Below are 20,819 nucleotides of genomic sequence, written 5' to 3'. Positions count from 1 at the left end.
ACACGCACGCACACCCCCAACCACAATATGCACAACTTTTCACTAACTTCTGACAACAGGAAACTCAGCCTCTATTACTGATTATGAGGTAGAGAGAGAGAGAGAGAGAGAGAGAGAGAGAGAGAGAGAGAGAGAGAGAGAGAGAGAGAGAGAGAGAGAGACGGAGAGAGAGAGAGAGAGAGAGAGAGAGAGACGGAGAGAGAGAGAGAGAGAGAGAGAGAGAGAGAGAGAGAGAGAGAGAGAGAGAGAGAGAGAGAGAGAGTGAGAGTGAGAGTGAGTATGTGTGAAAGAATACAGGTCACCCCTCCCCTCCAGCTACATCTCTCTGACCTCTTTAAGCAGGAAGCATCTCTAACAGGAAGTCTGTGTAAAGATCTCAGTTACACACTACTTGCATCTGCTTATCTCTCCTTGTGTCCTACTCAACCCCCATTGGGTAAGAAAGCCCGAGGTGCCGCCCCTCAGATCCTTCTGCTCCAATGGCAAATGAAACAAGTAGAGCAAGTGAATGACGCAAGTACAGATAAGGAGATGGCCGGAATGGGTTAAGAGTCAGTATACAGATGAGGTGCAGACGATAGAGGAGGTGGAGGAGATAGAGGAGGCCGAGTTTTCCGCTGCCCCACCCAGTCTGACCTATATCAACACTGTCTTTTGGGGGAAAGTACCTGCTCCACTTCCACCTCTGTGTCTGTGAGCAAACACGTGGTGGGGTCACACGCGTCCTCACCCTCCGAACTACACCTGTTGCTCTGATACAGCTGAGGGACAGTGGGGGGGGGGGGGGGGGGGGGGCACAGACAGATGGGCGGGACAGAGACAGCGTGTCAACTCAGAGAGGATGCCTGTCCGGCTCGGCTCCGCGGTAGCATAGGCTTCACCGACTAAACGTTGTCAGTTACATCTGGATAGGTACGTGTGGACGTGGCGTTCGCGAAAAGAGTGACACTGAGGCAGAGCAATGGGGGGGGGGGGGGGGGGGGGGGGTGGACAGACCTTGCTGTTCTGGATGAGTCGGAGGATGTGTTCGAAGCAGTTGTTGTTGAGGAAGACGGCCTGCAGCACCGGCCTGTCTGAACATCGCAGGATCTCCGGCACCGCGGCTGTGGAGAACAATGTGCCTCGTCAACATTTATCAAACCTGGCCTTGCCTTTGAAGAGTCACATGGAGAAACAGTAGTGACCCTCTCAAAACAGGGCGGACAACGTACGGACGGAAGACGTTTGTAGAGAGAAACAAAGCTGAAGGGGATTTTTAGGCAGCCTGAATGCTACTATGACGTTTACATTTCAGTAATTTAGCTGACACCCTGATGTAAGTCCAGAGCGACTTACATTACTGGGATAGATAGATTTCCAACCTGGTCCGCCGTGGGGATCAAACTGATCAACTGACCTACACAGGACTAAGACAACGTCTTCACTTATGTTGGCATGTGGATATAGATCAGGAACTAAATATCTGGGGGGTGAGTTTTGGGATGAGGCCACTCACTCAACATGTGACTCTGCAGGGTGATAAGGCGGTCCTCCCAGCATGGCCCCTCCCCCTGCTTGCTTCCCAACCCAGGAGGACGGTTCCAGTTCAGGACCTGAAAGCAGCAGAAACCTTTCATTTCTCAATTCTGCCAAAAACAGATGCCTTGACCCACCCATAACCTGGTGCCATGACGACCAATCCTGGCTCGAAGGAAGTGATCAAAAATAGATCACATTTATTCAACAAAGACCAAACCTGCTGTTACTCCATATCACGTACTATAACAACTACTCATATTAAAAGTACTCATATTAAAAAGACTAAAATAACAACGACTAATATTAAAACTACTAAAAGTACTCATTAAAAATACTAATATAACAACTACTAATATTAAAACGACTAAAATAACAACGACAAATATTAAAAGTGCTCATTAAAACTACTAATATTAAAACTACTAATACTCTTATTACTAATAGTAGTGAAACTACTTGGAAGTATCAATCACTACCTGGAAGTAGCCATCCAGCAGGGTCCTGATCTCAAGCTGGCGCTCTGGAGGACTGCTGGAGTGAAGGATGTGCACCATTGCAGTCAGGCACTGCAGGGTCAGCCGTATCAATCCGGGGTCCTTGGGGTCGGAAGAGGTGCAAAGGCACCAGGCGCGAAGGACGGAGAGCAGGTCCTCCACAGACTGAGGGGTGATGGAGAGCAGGCCGTTCTTCTGCAGCATGGAGACGCACACACAGAGTTGCACGCACATGCAAGCGCACGCACGTTTCCACACACGCATTTGCACAAGAGCATCCACACACACACACACACACACACACACACACGCTCTAATTCCATGAAACTGAACACCACTTTCTTTGGTAAATGTAGTAACATTTGAAAAATACAAATTCTGACTATCCCTCAAAGAACCCCTAACCTAATCCCAAAAACCAAAATGTGACCTTATATCTAAATCTTAACTCTTACCCTCACATTAATAGTGTATAAACACATGGTCCTCACATTAGTAGTGTATAATCACATGGTCATCACATTAATAGTGTATAATCACATGGACATCACATTAATAGTGTATAATCACATGGTCATCACATTAATAGTGTATTATCATATGGTCATCACTAAACACATATTTACCTTGCTGCCACAGATGACAGCTCCTAGCAGATGGACGAATCGCAAAGTGAGAAACTCTGGGATCTGTCTGCTGTCCTGCAGGCTGTCTGCAAACCACACATCAACGGTTGATTGTCATGGTAATGAACAGCAAGGAGATGAGAGCACAAACAAATCTGGGACTAGATTGCATAAATGCCATAAAAGCTGGTGGGCCGAAAGTATTCGTACTATTAATGTTGGTAACCACTTTACAATAGCAATAGGCATCTGTTGGTTTGTGGTAAATTGCCACTATACCACTGCCAACATCTGTCTCCAGTCACTTTGTGATGCGTCGTGCCTAAGACCAGAGGTTAGCCATAGTATACTATTAATCATATACCACACCCTATCGTGCCTTATACTTAGATGAATTATGTGCAGACAGTATAAAGAAAGAGACCTAGACGTCTACAGTAAAAGGCACACCAGGCCAGCGTTGCAAAACAGCATTACGTGGGTTGAGCTCTAGTTGGGCAAGACCATGCATCAAGACAATGTAGATCCCCTAAGACTTTGTGTTGGTCCATACTCTACTGGTCAAAAGCAAAGCACCATATAATGTATTATGCACAGGAGGCTTAAGTCTGGTGGCTTTGAAGAGTCATGTTAGGTTTCTCTCTAACAGAATGACTAGACTTGTCCAGACAGAAGCTTCACAAAGTTGTTCTGTTAATAAACTAAACACACAAGAAGTGGTTCACTGGAGCTATTTTAAGGTTTGTTTGCAAAGCCATTATTTTTTCTGTTCCTCAAGCTGGAGCATTTATTATTTTCATTTTTCTTATTTAACCTTAATTTAAGCCAGCCAGTAAACTGCCATTTACAAAAAATTCAGTATATCGTTTAAAAACAGAGAAGTATTTATGAGTACTAGATACTGCATGAGCCTACTGGTGGATTCAGAGCAAAGAAATTTCAGGAAGAAGGAGCACAATTAGACACACAGGCCGAAGGACAGAAAGACCTGGGGGAAACCCCAGTCCGGTTTTGAGGAAATCCAACATTGTGACAAGTATGTATGTTAATTATGATTGTATTATGAGTGTGTGTGTGTGTGTGTGTGTGTGTGTGTGTGTGTGTGTGTGTGTGTGTGTAAGACTCACCATGGAATAGAGCAGAAAGCTCCTCTGGTAAATGAAGAGCCGAGAACTTAAACTTGCTCCTCTCCATCATGCTCACCTCATCCCTAAACCACACGCACAAATCAGCAGCTGTTACTCAGTTAAGGGTTAATGGCACCCTGTTCCCACACTACATGACCTTTTAAGCGGGGCCCGTTTGGGACGCATCCTAAGGCCTTGAGCCCTGTAGTGAAGTGATTAGACAGTGGCAGCTACTTGTCACCCCAACAGCTAACCCCTACCCCCTGTCCCCATCCAGACAGACAGACAGACAGACACACAGTCAGACAGGCTTAAATACAAATCTGACCTCAACATGGTCTTTCTCACACACAGACACACTTTCCAACAGGTGGACTCCACCCACTTTAAACCATGGGTCAGACACAGAGGTAAGCACCCCCCCACACATGGTGTCTCGCTCACCCAGCCAGGCGTCTCCTCCACGTCTGATGGGGGTCGAAGAGACTCTCCAACAGCAGCAGACCATGCTGAACCACCACCCGGAGGGACCTCTGATCCTCAGACTGCTTCCTCAGCTGGTACATAGACACACACACACACACAGACAGAGACACAGAGACACACACACACAGAAACACACGCACACACACACAGAGACACACAGACAGAGACACAGAGACACACACACACACAGAGACACACACACAGACACACACACACACACACACACAGACAGAGACACAAATGCACACACAGAGACACACACCACACACACACACACACAGAGACACACACACACAGACACAAACAAACACAAACACATACACACAAAGAGACACATACAGACACACACAGACACAAACACATACACGCACACATACACACACAGACACACAAAGAGACACACACAGAGACAAACAAACACACAAACACACACTCACACATACAGAGACACACACACACACACACACACACATACACACAAAGAGACACGTACAGACACACACAGACACACACAGACACACACAGACACACACAGACACACACAGACACACACGTCAATTACTTCACTTCATTTTGAGAAGTAAACATTGCAGTCTCAGAGGACACAATGAGAAGAGAGGAAACACCACACATAGACAAAATAAACATTTGTATTTATGACCCTCTTCACAAGCCACACGGCAGGACACACACAATAAACCGAGACAATAAACCAACATTCCCCAACACCTGCAGTACACCCACTTTTCCGTTCTAATTAAAATAGTTTTGTTCCTTCTACCTTCTGTCAATGTGCCCAGTATATAATCTTTGTATATTTACTGTTTACTGAGACTGTCCACATTCTCATCTGGACTACGTTCTTTGGATCAGTGGGCGGTATGTCATTTATGCTTGAGTGATGTAGTATAGCTCGTGGATCATCCATCATTTAAACAGTGTAAGCGAGCGTGCATGCTCGGTTCATTCCGGGGCGGTTCCTGGCTTACCTGAACCAAGCAGAAGTTTAAAAGCTTAATGGTCTCAAAGACAAAGCCCGGGGTCTTCTCTGGGTCAATGTTTTCCATATTCCTGTAAGAACAGAGACATTATTAAATCATCATTAATCTGTCTCTTCTCTCACATTATTAAAACATTACCAGCCTGCTAGGACGCCAGCTTTGACATCTGTGCTCTCATCAATGGGTACAAAGGGGGGGATAGAGGGCGTCTCCCAAACTGCACCCTTGTCCCCTTCAGGCTCTGTTAAAAGGAGGCCACAGTGAAAGAAGCAGAGGGCCATTTCAACTAGTGGTGGTGACAGGATGTGTCTTTCAGGTATATGACTTAAGAAAAGACAACAGGTTAATTATGTAGATTATCAAAGGGCTTTGCTAAAGGCCATACTAATAAATAAATAAATGTACTTTCCTCACGACAAACGGTTCAATTGATAACCAGGGTGGAAGTGTTTTTCTAACCAGTACTTTTCACAAATTAGATTAAATAATTCCTGACTAGGGTTACCAGTTAACTTCCAGAAGTTGGGTAACCTCACCATCATTTAACTATATTAATTACAAGACATTTAGCTGCCTTTTTGGTGTTTCTGTAATTACTATACAAACAATCAACTTAGTGAATACCATCAGTAAAATGGCTTAAATATTAAAAGTTAAACATAAATGGAATAAAGATGTCTCTGTTAGAAATGTTTTGCCTAAAACGGATCGCAGTCAACCGTGGAAAGAGTTGCAGAGTTAGTTTAGAAGAATGCCATCAACCGCCACTGACCACCAGGCCTCACTCCAACCGTCTGATCTACCCACTGAAAACAGCCTGGTCACTCATATAAAACAGTCACTAAAGGAGAAAAAAACTAAAAGTTTTTTTTTTTTTTTTTTTTTTAAACGACCAAAATCCCATTTGTTAAAGATGATTTCAGTAAATGACTGGCAACCTTGGTAAATCGCCTTACAACCTTACTGCTGACCCCTGAAGATGTTGAAGATGACAGTAACAACTGTGTTTCCCAGTACCTGCAGACGATGATGAAGAACCTGATGAGCAGCAGGGGGTGGGGGCTGTTCCGCTCAGCCCCCCCGGAGAGGTACAGGGCGCTGTGCCCCAGCTGAGCACTGAGCAACACCAGAGCATCCCTGGGCAGGAGGGGCACCTCCTCACAGCCCTCCTCCAGCCTGCGGGAGGAGAGATGGAGGTTGAAGGAGGAGGGGACGGAGGGAGGACATGAGAAGATGCTGTTTCACCACTACCAACTACACGTCAAAATGAGATCAGAGTTCATCCAACTCAGTCTGACAGGTGTACCCAACCACTGCCCCTGAAGGAGAGCTGGTGAATTCAACCACAAATAAAACATAACTGGTCAATGCAATTAGATACCAAAGTGTATTCAGGCGCGCGAGTCAACCTACCGACGAGGCTCCAGTGACTGCACATCTAGAAGCTTCTCGAAGGACGTCACAAACGCCTCCAGCCACTGCTGCAGGTAGCCTAGGTCTTTCTGAAACACAAGAGGGAGGTACCCCGGCTGTTTACTCCTCAGATAACAGTTCTTTGTCCCAAAGTGCACCGTTTCCCCATGTCGCTCCTGTCCAAACTAGTGCACTACTCAGGGAATAGGGTGATTTTCAGGACTCACGAGATCCCGCGTGACGTGCAGAACTAGTGAACTCAATGTGAGGAAAGAAAATGCCGTACATGGGCACCAGAACCGACTGTTCACCTGTCCATCAGTACAAATCGTTCACATAGGGTACTGATCGTTCAGCTGCGCACCAGTAGATTGTTTCACCAGTACAGATTGTTCACATGTGTGCCAGTACAGATTGTTTGTTTACACTTCTTCACATGGTTCTAACCTGTGGTGGTGATGGTTAGGAGGTCGTGTTCTTCTGACCGCAGTGCTAAAGTGTAGAGTTCCCCATGCAGAGTGAAGGCCTTGAGCTGTTCCGCTCAAAACCTGAGATCACTAGCTGAACCAAGCAAACTGACCGCTTTTGTCTTGGCAACAGGAGGATGTGGCAACCATATAAAAGTGATGTCACAGGACCCTGGATCAGAGCCATCTACTGCTGCACTCTGGAACATGAGCCAACGCTAACCCTTCTTTAAGACACTATGGCAGAAAATACCATGAAAAAACGAACAGTATATACCATACATTTGAAGATAAAACAAGCAGAGGTGTGCATTTATTCAGAGGCTAAATAAGTAAATAAACACAACAGAAAATAAACCAATCCCTGGCTTTTGCTCATGCAATTAGTGTAAGTTTAAAATATTTGAATGCCTTGTCATCAATTGACTCAACCTACCGAATGTCAATTGCAAAGAGCTTCATTTAGCATCATCACCAGGTGACATTCATCTCATCCTTGGTAAACCGGTGCTGTTACACATGGAGACTGTTTACATACAGTGCAGAGGTATCGCCCTGACTAATTGTACCGTAGGTTCAGTCAATAACACAGTTCTTATCTGCCTCCTCGGAGCAGCATATCCTGCTACTCTCCCCACAATTAACAAACACCCATACGCACGCATGCATATCGATGTCAGTAAACAACTAGCGAAAGCCACAGACACATAGCTTATCCGAAACACCCTTCTTGACCCAGCTAGTGTTACAGCTAATTCAGGAGAGGATCAAAGGAGGTCAAAGAACAGAGGTCAAAGGATAATGGTGACCCCCGGTGACTGGCAAATGATGACTTGATTTAAAAAAAATTATAATCTGACAGTACCTAATTAAATCCAACGCTACATTTCAATTAGGAAATTAGGCCGATCTGAAGTCGAAAAAGAAAAGGAAATCCACACGAGCGCGTGCAACACCTAACTTCAAGTCTAACTTTTAGTGCGCAGACCACTGACCTATTAATGTGATAGCTACATCGCACAGTATCTGAGAAACAACAGCTCAGAAGACAGATCACCACAGACAGTCTCTCACTGACATTGTTCAGTCAGCCGCTCGCTCGCTCGCTCAACACAGCACGAGCACTGAGTGTTATTTTCCCCTGTCAGGCGGTGTGCAGAGTGACAGAGCACCAGTACGTCCCAATAGGAAACACATCAACTCATCAAAAAACATCAACAAATGTTACACCACATGACAGGGCAATTAGTCAGTCACTTCCCATTGCATTCCCTTAACATCAGACATCCCAAATGGCAACCTTTTCTTTTTTTTTCTTTTTTTAAACAAAAACAGTACAGTACTGTACTTTTGACCAGGGCTCCAGTCAGAATGAGTGCATCAGATAGATACAAATGGGGACACAGCCCCAGTTTAGTGCCCAGCCATTCTAGTTGATGCATGCAGCCGGAGAGACACCCGCAGGTCCCTGCAGAGGAAGTGAGCTACATTGTCAACAGCCAGACAGCTGCACCATCACGTCCCTGGGCTGCAGCACAAATGCAGTGCAGAAAAGCCCCCTAGGTCTGTTTTGAAGCATTCCACCTCAGCAAATGTCTTTCAAAAGTCGGTGTAATTTAACAGAAGTAAAATCCAAGTTACAGTACCATGCAAAAAAAAAAAAACGGATACAATGCATCACCTTGATGACCAGTCTAGACATATGTTTAGACTAGTCATAGAAATGGCTAATCTAAGATGGTGAATGTCCCTGTCGTAAAAGCGTCTGTAGCATTTCCTGGATAAATGAAGGTGAATGCGTAATATATTACCAGTAGGTGTTCATTTGTGGGCCAGTCCATGTCTCATTGCAAGTGTCTGGGAGGGCTGGGAGAGGGGGTCCAGGGAACCCTGTCTCAGGGGAACCCTCCTGGGTCCAGCCCAGGCCTGTTCCGACCAGGTTCACAGGACGCTTCAGCTGCGTTTAGAAAAGCGACACATTGCTCCTCTTAACCCCCGGCGCTCGTGTCTGTCTCGGCTCTGCCTCACTGTCCTTTTGTCAAGCAACCAGGAAATGCCAAGTCACTAAAAATAAAAAAAAAAAGATATACATTTCCTACACGCTCCACTCAAACCAAGCCTTCTCGTAGTACGCCTAACCTCTTCCTCTTCTGCTGCCGTTGCTATTTGTGAAGCAGACGGGTAAGTCAGGGAGGGCTTCACTTGACAGCACCCACTCACTATTCATCATGCTACTTATATTTACCACTGTTCTTCTCAGAATGAGTCTCAGATGAGTTTTGGGAATAGTTGATGCAGAAAATGTTAAGAGTTGTAAACACGTTTAAACTGGAGAGCTGCTGTATCGTCACTATGAAAACACTTGTAACGCGGAAGGTCACGAGTGATTTGAGCTAGCCCACTAACCTGTAGCCATTATATTTAAGACCTAATAATAGAAAACGTGTCAAACTAGCCTTCCGGCTGGTGAAATGTCATCTTTCCAAACATCGCAAGGGACAGATTCTGAACTTGGTCTCATACAATTGCAGTCAACCAGCTCGACTAGCCAGCACCACAAATCCTTCAGCTCCATCCCTGAGTGTGGGAAAGGCAGAGTGTCATAGTGCCAACTCACTGTCACATTGGTCTGGACGATGACAGCAAAGAGTCAGTATAACAGCACTGACAGACTGGCCACCAACGCTACATCTGTCGTAATCAAGCTGTTTAGTATTCAACAGGCAGCTGGTGTCAAAAGTACGGCAGACGGTTTTCCACAACAAACTATTCACCAGTGGACTGCCATTGCATCCCAAATGGCACCCTATTCGTGGAGTCCTGGTCAAAAGCAGTGCACTAACTGGGGACTAGTAATAATAATCGCAATACCAGGACTCATTATCATATTACAGAGCGAGGAGGGAGCAGCTCCTTGACACACTGACTCACAAGACAATGACTCTATCCAGTTTCCACAGTCCTAATGTACTCATAAAGGGTCTCCACACAGCCCAATAAAATGGCCCATTCATCTGTTTTTTGGATGCCTCATGTTATCATGAATGGGCGTCATGCTAGCTTTTACAACTCTCTCAACCTCTATTTTCTAGAATCCGTCTCCTGTTCACCCAGGCAAAACAGAAATGGTGTGCTGTTCCTTCTTCAAGGGGTTAAAGTATTTACCACGTCACAATAAAACTCTTGATTAATAAACAACATGTTCCGTGACACCACGGCTTTAACGGCATGAGGGAAATTATGAAAGTGGTGTTGCTCTAGTCACTAGAAAGCTTAACGTTGCTGAAATCCCATGAAGGTATTACTATGTCTGGGTTTTGCTGCAATGTTAGGGGAAGCTGAAACATGGGGAAGGAAAGCAGACATTGGACTTGCAAAACATTCGAGACACACAGCAAATTACATAATATATAAAACATAAGGCTATTTGTGCTCCTTGATATCCTGACAAATAAAGTGTTGTCTTTGTAGATATGTCATGGCTAGTAGTAGTATAAGTCAACGTACATTATGCAAGATATCAGATAATGGGACTAAAACGGGTGTCACTGGCGATAACCATGATGCATTAAGTTGTGACACACTATCAACCATCAGCTCAAACGCAAAGTTAATGAGCAAAAAGGTCAGTTGTGGAAACTAGTACAACTCGGTTCAGAGGAGCCTCAGATGGATGGGATGGATGGACTGGTACATGACTTCAGGGGCACAAGCATCAACAAACAGTGAAAATAACCAAAACGCTCAAAGATTCAGACGAACACGATACAAATAGTCTGACGTCAAGATGTTCATCTTAGCCACACTATGCACACTGGCAATTAAGACATGTTACTGACTGGATTGAAACCTTTTTTTTTTTTTTTTTTTAAAACACTGTACAACTTTCATATGGGTACAAATATTGCATAAGTTCGTACTGTTACAACTGTTTCCTTTATTACAAGCTGAAGTACAAAAGGAACACTTCCTTACTGATAAATGTTACAAATCAGAAAAGAAAACGGCATCGTCCAATTTCTGCACTGGGTCAAAAGTTTACGGTTTCAGAGGATTTGATGTCTAACGAGGGCAAAGTGGTAACCTGGAAAAGCTGAAGTTAAAATATTCTGTAGATCTGTCATTAAATGTTACAAAGAACAAATGAAAGACAATGGTCTAAATAATACTGTGAGACAATTCTGTCACATACATAAAGAGGAAATGAGTAGGGTGTGAACGCTTTATTGGCCCTGGTCAAAAATAGGCAGTTGGATTACATTAAAACAGGACATTAAACATTCAGATTAGTATTTTATGAAAATATTAAGCTGATTTATGAAAACATACCGACAGTATATCAACGACAGAGCACCACTGTTGACATCATAGCCAAAGGGTCTGAATTATGTTTATATGGTCCTTCCACTCCTTGATCATCATAGCCAAAGGGTCTGAATTATGTTTATATGGTCCTTCCACTCCTTGATCATCATAGCCAAAGGGTCTGAATTATGTTTATATGGTCCTTCCACTCCTTGATCATCATAGCCAAAGGGTCTGAATTATGTTTATATGGTCCTTCCACTCCTTGATCATCATAGCTAAAGGGTCTGAATTATGTTTATATGGTCCTTCCACTCCTTGATCATCATAGCTAAAGGGTCTGAATTATGTTTATATGGTCCTTCCACTCCTTGATCATCATAGCCAAAGGGTCTGAATTATGTTCATACGGTCCTTCCACTCTTTGATCCTGTGGCTCTCTGTTTGCACACCTCACAGCCCCCCCTGTTCCCCACCACTGTGGACTGTCTCCACCACCTCCCCGTGGTCCCTGGTCAAATGTAGGGCCGTTGATGGAGATCAGTGTGGGAGGAGGGGGGATATGAGGAGGCTGGTCACTGCAGCTGTGCCGGCCTCGGCTGCTTGACATTCCCGGGGCGTTCCTGCCTCTCAACCCACAAGCGGCAGAATGAAAACAAAGGGCACTCTGGGTTTCCCGATTCAGCCGGGCCTGTTGGTAAACAAAAACTGGGGGGATGGGCCGCTTCAGAAGGGATCCAATCTGACGTCCGGTGGCAGATGAAGCTGGGAGGTTTGGGGGTCGCGGTATCTTAACTCAGCTCGTTAGGGGCCCGTGCACCACGCCTGTCAGGGGCGACAGGAGTGTGTCGGATTCTGCAGCTGGTAAGCGCTCAGTCACAGCTCTGCTCCACCACACTGGGGGGCGGGGGGGGGGCTGTCATGTGACAGATAAACAGTTGCTGGGATGATTAGTGACAGTATAAGTATAGTCGTTTCCTTTGCCAGGCAGCTACTGCCCCCCCCCCCCGCCCCACACTGTTTTACTTTCCCATAATTACATCTAATCAGCCAGAAAGGGGTGTTTTTCCATGTCGGAGTTAGTCACCCTCACCCACGGGGGACAGTCAACCATCAGTATGCTCCAGTGCCATGTATTGTCTGTGTGAGGTGGGTGGGCGGTCCCACCCATTTGACTACATTTAAATAGCGGATGCCTTCAAAGCTAAAATGCATTTCCTCTAGCCACCTTTATGGCTTCAGTTAGACCAGCATGTTTGTGAAAGTGGATGGGTTCTCAGTTAGATTACAAACCCTCCTCCATTTCGATATGTTCAAATAGCTGTCTAATTATGGACCAGCACAGACTCTCAGGAGCAATTCAACTGTTCATTAGTCTACCTTCTCTTGCAGTTTTCGTTAAAGTTGCGACATACGAAGATCAGAGACAAAGAAGAGTTCAAAACAATGTTGGGGTCCAATAGAATACCATGCCCTCCAGAGGTTTGGGAATGCCATGATGATCATTCATCAGCCATCACAGCAGATGGGACTTGTCTTTACCCGCACAACAATGAGGATGTGCAGATGCCTCTAAATAGTTTTGGGCTACGGCAGGTTGGAAGTGTGCACACCTGAGGAGCAACCAATACCTTCTGCTATCTTTGTTCAACAGACCTATCCATTTCTCTGGTGCACTTGGTAGGGTGTAGTTTGGGACACAACCCCCCCCCCCCCCTCCCCCCCCCAAGCTCAGCTATAGGTTGTGGATCTGTTCTGAGGATCTAAGAGGATCTTTTTTAGGAGGCAGGAAATTATTTATTGCACAACCAGGGAAGATCGGCACCTACGCTAACATGCCAGTGCAAGTTTTGTTTGTGAATCCGGGCTCTCCACAAGAACAGTCTAAGAGATGAGACTCAGTATGTGAACATTTCCACAGATAGACAGTTTTTATATACAGTCAGCGCCGATAATAAAGCACAACTTTATTAAAGTTCCCAGTTATAGTGTACTATTTTTAATAGGCCGTATTCCACTAGCTACGGCCATTCAGGACACACTGGTTGTTTGAGGGCAGTGTACTAACACAATACTGACAACATAACGTGAGTGGCAGACACTGGTACATAGACAGAGCACAAAGTTTAAAGGCAATACTAATGATGTTAACTGGACTTACCGGTAATAATCCAGAGACACCCTAGACTCTCAGACTCAAGGAGGGGCAGGAGAATGTTAAGTCACCAGTTTTAAGTTATTTTGGTGACCGCTAACCTGTGTCCTTTAAGCTTTTCATTAGACTACTGATTAAGGTGACATATAAACACATTGGGGGGTTATCATCCTACCCAGCGCAATGTCGTCTACGCTCTGGATAAGAGCGTCTGCTAAATTACTTAAATGTAAAATCCTGACAATTGTTGGCCATATTGTCAGTCCACATACAACCATTGTCAAGGATTTACCTACAAAAAAAAAACATCAGTCACCATACTCTCATTTCAGGGACCGCCACGGCAGGTAGGTCAGGTGGCCTGGTGGAAGATCCGCTTGTGCACATTGGCTAGGAGTTGGTACAGTAGCACAAACAAACTGCCAATCAGACTATTTTTTGGCTGCTGTTCATTTGCAAACCATATTATGTTAAGTCGTACAAACTCAGAACCTGTGGTGTCTATGTGTTGGGGGGTGTGTGTGTGTGTGTACATACCTGCAATGTTATACCTGTGAGTACCAGAATTCCTCAAAAGTCGGCACAAGTACAGCGAAACAAGGAAAATGCTGACTTAGGGGTTAGGTTTATGGTCTAAATGGGAGCAATGGAAAACAGAGTCATTAGGAACTATTAAGATACCATCCATGACTTTCTGTTGTACAGGGGTATAAATATGAGGAGATCCACATACTAAACTATGTTAGTATGTGTCATCAATCAACATGGGATGTCAGAAAATACACAAATCAAATTAACAACAGGTCGTTGACCTTTATAAAATTATGCAACAGCTATGCATAAATATAGCTACAAGCCAGAAAATACACATCTCCACTATCAGAACAATAATCAAGAAGTTTTAATCAACTGGAGACATGATGAAACGGCCTTGATAAGGAAGCCGGCGTATTTTGCCCTAGGTAGAGTGAGGAAGACAGTTCAAGGTAAGACATTATCCAAGGATCCCAAATGAAGGAGTCGGTTCAATCATTGGGTTACCAAGTTTCCAGAACTACGATAATAAGCCACATCCAAGCCAAACAGATTCCTAGACATGTTGCCAGAAGATAGCCACTGTCTATTGTATACTTTGTTTATAGAGTAACTGGCTGGAAAAATATTGGCATGGTTTCACACAACCAAAGTCAGACTGTATTCAATTTCAGTCAGCAGAAGCGACCATCTGACAGCTGTTCAACACCACAACAATTGCCCCCGGACCCCTCCCAGGAAAAGTGGATAGGGCCCTGGATAGCAAAGAGGCATGTGCTCTGCACAGGTTGAGTCTTACCTGTGCACGTGCCTGGATCTGAATAATAAAAACGACAATGCTCATCTTTACCAAAGACGCCAATAACTGTATAATCACAATGCCAATAAACATATTAGAAACATGTATATCATTTTCTTGACACAACAGTAGGAAGCAGAGGTTAGGGAGACAATAAGTAAGGACACAGACAGTCAAACCCCCACATCCGGGGGCATGTGTAGACTGCTACACCAGACAAGACACTCTACCTTTTTAAAGAAGAAATGACAGCATCTGCAAACATTTGTTGTGATTCGATTGTTGTCTTGTCAGGAATCTATCCAAACCACATATACATGGTGTTGGATAGGTGTAGAGACAAGTTGAATCTATCCAAACCACATATACATGGTGTTGGATAGGTGTAGAGACAAGTTTAATCTATCCAAACCACATATACATGGTGTTGGATAGGTGTAGAGACAAGTTGAACCTATCCAAACCACATATACATGGCGTTGGATAGGTGTAGAGACAAGTTGTAAGCAGCATTTCAGTGAGGGCTGGTTAAGCTTCTGTCTTGTGTGTAGGACAGCTGTGCACGTTGATCGACAGTCAAAACACTACGTCATGGAAGATTAGGTACATTTGCTAGAGGTGCACTTGTTCCACTTTAAGATTTGGGTTATTGTCAGAGTTAAGGTTAGAGGAAATTGGTTGTTCAGCGTAAAATCAAATGTTACTCCACAACAGGTCGTCAGCTAGTAATTGACTACCAGTATGTGTGTGTGCAGAGCCTCTGTCAGCCCGAAAAACGTCAGTGAAGAAAGGAAGTGGCTTAATGATGACAGAAGTGTCCCTCAGAATGCATAGAGGGAAAGAGAGGTCCTAAATGGGGCCCTATTCCCTACTTAGTGCTCTGCTTTTATCCAGAAGTCTACGGGCAACAGTCATGCACTACATGTAATGTGCCATTTAGGACCAAACAAGAGAGCCGGATCTGGAGGAAGTGGTAGACGTGGTGCCGTGTTGACTGTCATGACCTGACGCTGGAGACACAAATGGGCAGACAGCCACCGAGCGAACATAACACAGAGCTCAGTGGAATAAGACCTAGGGGACTGCAGTATGAGATGAAAGACAGGAGGGAGAGGGGGAAAAAAAAGAGAACAATCCTCATTGGATTGTCAGCAGTCTTACATCAGCCAGCACAAAGATGGTAGAAACAACAAACAAACATTTGTATAATTGGCTGTGAGTAAGAGGAACAGGACAGTGATGAACAAGCCTAGTAAATGCTGTGTGTGGCCGTCACTGGGCATGTCCTACACTTCTCTCACATTGGACAATCACGTCACAATTGTAGCCGTTTCTTTCATGCACAGAAAAAAAGGGAAAGACTTGACAACTATCTATTACTTGCATTACCAAGGCCAGCTACACCTTAGAATAGAATAAATCTGAATGGGTTCACAGAAAAGACCATGAAAACAATGACTTATGAGAGCTTTGGCATTGGCGGTGAGTGAGCTTGCCCTCACACACATTGACCTACTTCCACATTGGAAAAGCAGGTTGAAAAAACCCCAGAATGGCTTGGTATGGATGCCTAAGTCCAAGGTTCGCCATGGATGTGGCAAATAAGAATTTAATTTACCAAGAGGACAACGTTAGAACTCAGGTACCGGCTCTGCATGCAGCCACTTTGAAAAAACAAAAAGGGAAAAAGGCAAAATCCCCATTAAAAATGAATTAATTCAACTGACTCCACCCAGACTCAAACGTGAGCTTCTAAACCAAGAGCATGTTTGTGCTCCAAATGGCATGACGCTTCAATATAAAGTGCACACTAGTAGCTCGGGTCAAAAGTAGTAAGCTATGTAGAAAATAGGTTGCCGTTTGGGAGGTATGCCCTGTTGGCTGTTAGTGGACCAAATGGACAGAATAAAGGGAGGGAGAACTGCTCCCCCTGTTCTGTCTGCTGAAACAGGTCAAAGTAGAACTGGTCCATCTGCTTTGGCTCCTGCCCTGTTTAGGCCCAAAATGTCTGTCTAAAAACATGAGGGAGAGGAGACATAGGCCAGTATAACATGGTGTAGACCAACATCCCCACATGGTGTGTAAATAGGCATATCATATGATGGGAGAATACCCGACTGTAACTTTTCCTTAGGCGTGGAGAAGGAAGCAGATTGCTAAGTCTATTTAATAATTTAGTATGTTCATTAATTCCCTGGCAATACGATGTTGTTCAAAAAGGGATTTGCACACAACACAAATTAGCATTTGTCAAACTCTGTCCAGATGTAAATTTGCACTGAAGGCTGTGCTGCTAGGTAGCCTGACAACTCAAACTCCCTGCTCCAGCCAAACACTATGCCACACCCACTGATGTTTTTTTTCTTCTCTGTATGGAGTATGGCTCTGAGTGACTTTTATAGATCTCATAAAATATCTTAAAGATCTTTGAGTCCCTGAAGCTGATGGGTTGGGCCACAGTAACATTTTAAATATTTGTCATTGGCTTTCATACTCTGATTAATCACATTTGTGATTAATGCATTTGAACAATGTCAAACATATTCAGTCATTGGAGGCACTGCAATGAAAGGTGTTTCAGACTGACATTTTAGGCTATACAATGATATTGGATTAGAAGATTTTAGTTTGAGCTGTCAGGCAACTGCCTGGTGCAACAGGAAACACTTTACAGCACCTGCTGCTTCACGTTTCCATGGCAGCCTATGAAGCCCACCGAGTACAGAAGTAGTGACAGCAAAGAAGACTGAGCAGTTACATGTATTTTTAGATTACTCTTTCTTATATAAATTGTTTGTTGTTTAGCATACTAATGTGTTAGAGTAGCAGACCGCTAGGTGGTGTAGCTACAGTATAGTAACATGTCGATGAGGTGCCTGAGAGATCTATCTAGTTTATTGTCGACAATTTTTCTGCCACTTTTCAAAACACAAGTGCTGTGACAGATTGATCGAATTGCTTCCATTGCAACAGGTCTTCAATTAGACGACGTATCAAGCACGCTCATGCGCTCGCTGTGTACCAACTATAAGCTATAAAATACACGTGTAGTGCAGATACAGGTCACAAATACGTTATACGATTTGATACCTAAAAGACACAAGATATACATCCTGTTAATTCTCTTTACCGGTTAAACCAACGCATGCTCGTGTATACACAAAGAGTTATCAGAACAACAACGCCAAAAAAAAAAAAAAAAGAGTGACAAGTCAGTCCCAAATTCAGGAAGTAGACTACAAAGCACCTGACAATGGCAGCAGGTAAAGGACCCATATATGCAGTAGTCGACTGACCTACCTCATGTAAATACCAAGTTAAATAAGCATAACATTTGCACAATTTTTTACACAAAATCATGTGAACTAAAAATGTATATTTAAACTGCTTATGTACAAAGATGAAATTTTACGAGTCGACGCTCTTAAATTAGATCATGCGTGATCCCAAATACTTCCTCATACTATTCCGCCAACTGTCAGAACAACACGCATTGGCAAATATGGTTGCCAAGTGTAACACAGTAAGTAGTTATGTTTTCCGTTGATGGGCATACACTGCATCTTCAAATAAAGATTTTAAGCATAAGGGACAATCGCAGTTCAACAACAGGTGTCATGTCTTCCCACATCTTTGAGACACTTACCTTAGTGTAATACAACATCCACAGTTCATATAAACGCTCCTTCGAAGCCATTCTCCGCCCTTCTGGGGTATCTTCCCTTGGTTTTAGTATAAATTAAATCATTGAACTTTTGTTTGTGATCAGAGTGTTAGGGATGTTTTAAGAAAAAGGGATGCAACCATATTGTCTTGTTGTAACATATTGGCAAAACAGCATCCAGCATCGAAATTTAAAGTAATCGAAATAGTATTAACACTTCCCTAAGTTAGTAGATAGTCAAATTATTCATGGGAAAATATGTCTATAAACCCAAAACATCAGCCGTGGATATCATGACAAGCACAAGAACTGATCAGGAATTCCAACGCAAAAGAAACACCCATGTCTGAATGGATATGATGATCCCCAAATTATGCAGTAGTTCCCACGGACGCAGCAGTGCAGATGGTATCGGGTTATGGTGTTGGTGTATCCGTCGTTAATCTCCTTCCATTCTCAAGTTAATTGTCCGTCAGCGCCGGGAAGCATACGACCGAACGTGTCCTGCACGCTATTCTACACACAAGTCTTGTATACATACACTTGTAACGCCCCGAGAACCAAACCCACTGGCACTGTACGCGACTCACACTAGATTTATGGACAGGTATTATTCTTAAAGACACACATACCCCTTAAAAACAACTTGTTCAGTATCTTGTTCTAAAAACATTTATACAGTACACATGCATTGAAATGTTATATGATACCACATTAAATATAAAATGTGCCACGTGTGAATGTTTTAAAACAACATTGAAATACTGACTTTTAACAAACATGCACTATTTAAACAGGGTGATCAAACAAAATAATAATGGTAATATACTAATATAATAATGTAGAGCACCAGAATCCTTCAAAAAAGAGAACAATGTGCATATTGAACAGAAAGGCAATGTGGGAATTTCTAGGAAATCACAATACCCTGTGCCAAACTTTCCCAAAGGATTTGTCCTAATTACTTTAATCAGCCTATGGATAATTGGAATGTTTTAGAGAACACCATTTGCAGTAAGCAGACATCAGCTCATATGAATCAGATGCTGTGATGTGTCCTTCTTGTCCTTTGCTTAGACAGGCACTGGACCCTGGGAGAAAAAATAAATAGTGCACTAGGGAAATAGGGATCCATTTGGACTGCTTACAATATTTTTCCTCTATAAACAAAGTCATCCAAACATAATCCTCTGCATGCCCATGTTTGTCTGACAGGATGGAATAAAGAGCACTGAAATATAGAACAAATATAGAATCTACAGTAAACACATTTACTGTAAATAATGTATTCAACACGGAGCCGTGCCGTCATTATTTTGAACAATAAAATACGGAACCATCTGTTCTTCACGATGAGGAAGCTTTGCTGTTCTGCATTTGATGATGATCTATTTACACTTGATCAATACAGGAAATTCAGGCAGTAAAAACATAATATAATACTTTAGCCATTCAATATTCATATCGTTTTTTAATATCTATCTGTTCTCCTTGTAATTTAACAGCCCAACTCAAAGCTGTTCAGTCAAAATGAGGAGCTTCAGAGGAACCAAACTGTTCAAAGCGGCTGGACCTGATGGAGTCTGGTGTCCCAGACCAGGATCTTCTTTGGTGCCAATGTTTTGCCAGTATGTCCTAATACTACCCACATAATTGCCAATGAACACATCATACAGGCAATTTGCTTTCTACGTCCAATAAACCTTATCTTTCTTAGGAAACATGTACTTTTATATTATCAGGTGAAAAAAAAAAAAGGTTTTATTGTTGAAAGACCAACTGACGCCGTGTCACAAGTTCAGCTGTCTCCGTTTTTAATTGTGTGTGATAATGCATCTTTAACACAGGGCCAACACGGGTCAATTGGAGGATGATCACAACAGAACCTCCAGGCAGGCAGCTGTATTGCCATGGCAATGGCCTACATTCTACACCAGGACCTACCAGTGCTGGACGGATAGCCCTCTGTTGTGTGGTTTAGCAGGGCCTTGCCTCTCTGTGAGGTTGTATACAAAGGCACCATCGCTCATATGTTGATTACTAAACAGACAGTGTGTGAATATAGTCTGGAGCAGACTCAGGATAAGTAAAATTGAGACGAGAGAAATTCACCATGCACCACCATTTATTTTGTTGCTCCCCATTAATTTGCTCAGCTACAAGTTGCCAGTTTTGTGCAATGCATGGCACAATTTTTTTTGCATAAGAAATACTGGCCTGTTCAAAAGAG

General features: G+C 43.6%; 1 protein-coding gene across 5 annotated transcripts in view; it reads right to left on the bottom strand.

Moving 5' to 3' along the window:
* Positions 1-19,145, bottom strand: part of nbeal2 (neurobeachin-like 2) — a 51,132-nt gene extending 31,987 nt beyond the window's left edge. For 3 of the 5 annotated variants that reach the window (XR_004574857.1, XM_029116044.2, XM_034288671.1), the window contains exons 1-11: positions 18,572-19,145; positions 6,666-6,754; positions 6,270-6,428; positions 5,241-5,322; positions 4,210-4,322; positions 3,766-3,848; positions 2,639-2,724; positions 1,995-2,207; positions 1,496-1,592; positions 997-1,103; positions 669-761 (exon numbers count right to left, since the gene is read on the bottom strand). Coding sequence is in view for 4 of the 5 variants with exons in the window: in XM_029116044.2 (XP_028971877.2) it covers positions 669-761; positions 997-1,103; positions 1,496-1,592; positions 1,995-2,207; positions 2,639-2,724; positions 3,766-3,848; positions 4,210-4,322; positions 5,241-5,322; positions 6,270-6,428; positions 6,666-6,754; positions 18,572-18,622 (1,173 nt within the window). In the remaining variant the exon portion in view is untranslated. Of the gene's footprint in view, positions 1-668; positions 762-996; positions 1,104-1,495; positions 1,593-1,994; positions 2,208-2,638; positions 2,725-3,765; positions 3,849-4,209; positions 4,323-5,240; positions 5,323-6,269; positions 6,429-6,665; positions 6,755-8,943; positions 9,197-18,571 lie in introns of those variants that run through there. The other 2 variants (XM_029116045.2, XM_029116046.2) reach the window with 2 other exon arrangements.
* Positions 19,146-20,819: the final 1,674 nt, after the last annotated feature.

The sequence above is a fragment of the Esox lucius genome, chromosome 20, assembly GCF_011004845.1.
Source record: "Esox lucius isolate fEsoLuc1 chromosome 20, fEsoLuc1.pri, whole genome shotgun sequence".
Classification (NCBI taxonomy): Eukaryota; Metazoa; Chordata; class Actinopteri; order Esociformes; family Esocidae; genus Esox; species Esox lucius.
Note: the sequence above shows the minus strand (reverse complement) of the source record. Positions and strands in the feature narration are given on the sequence as shown.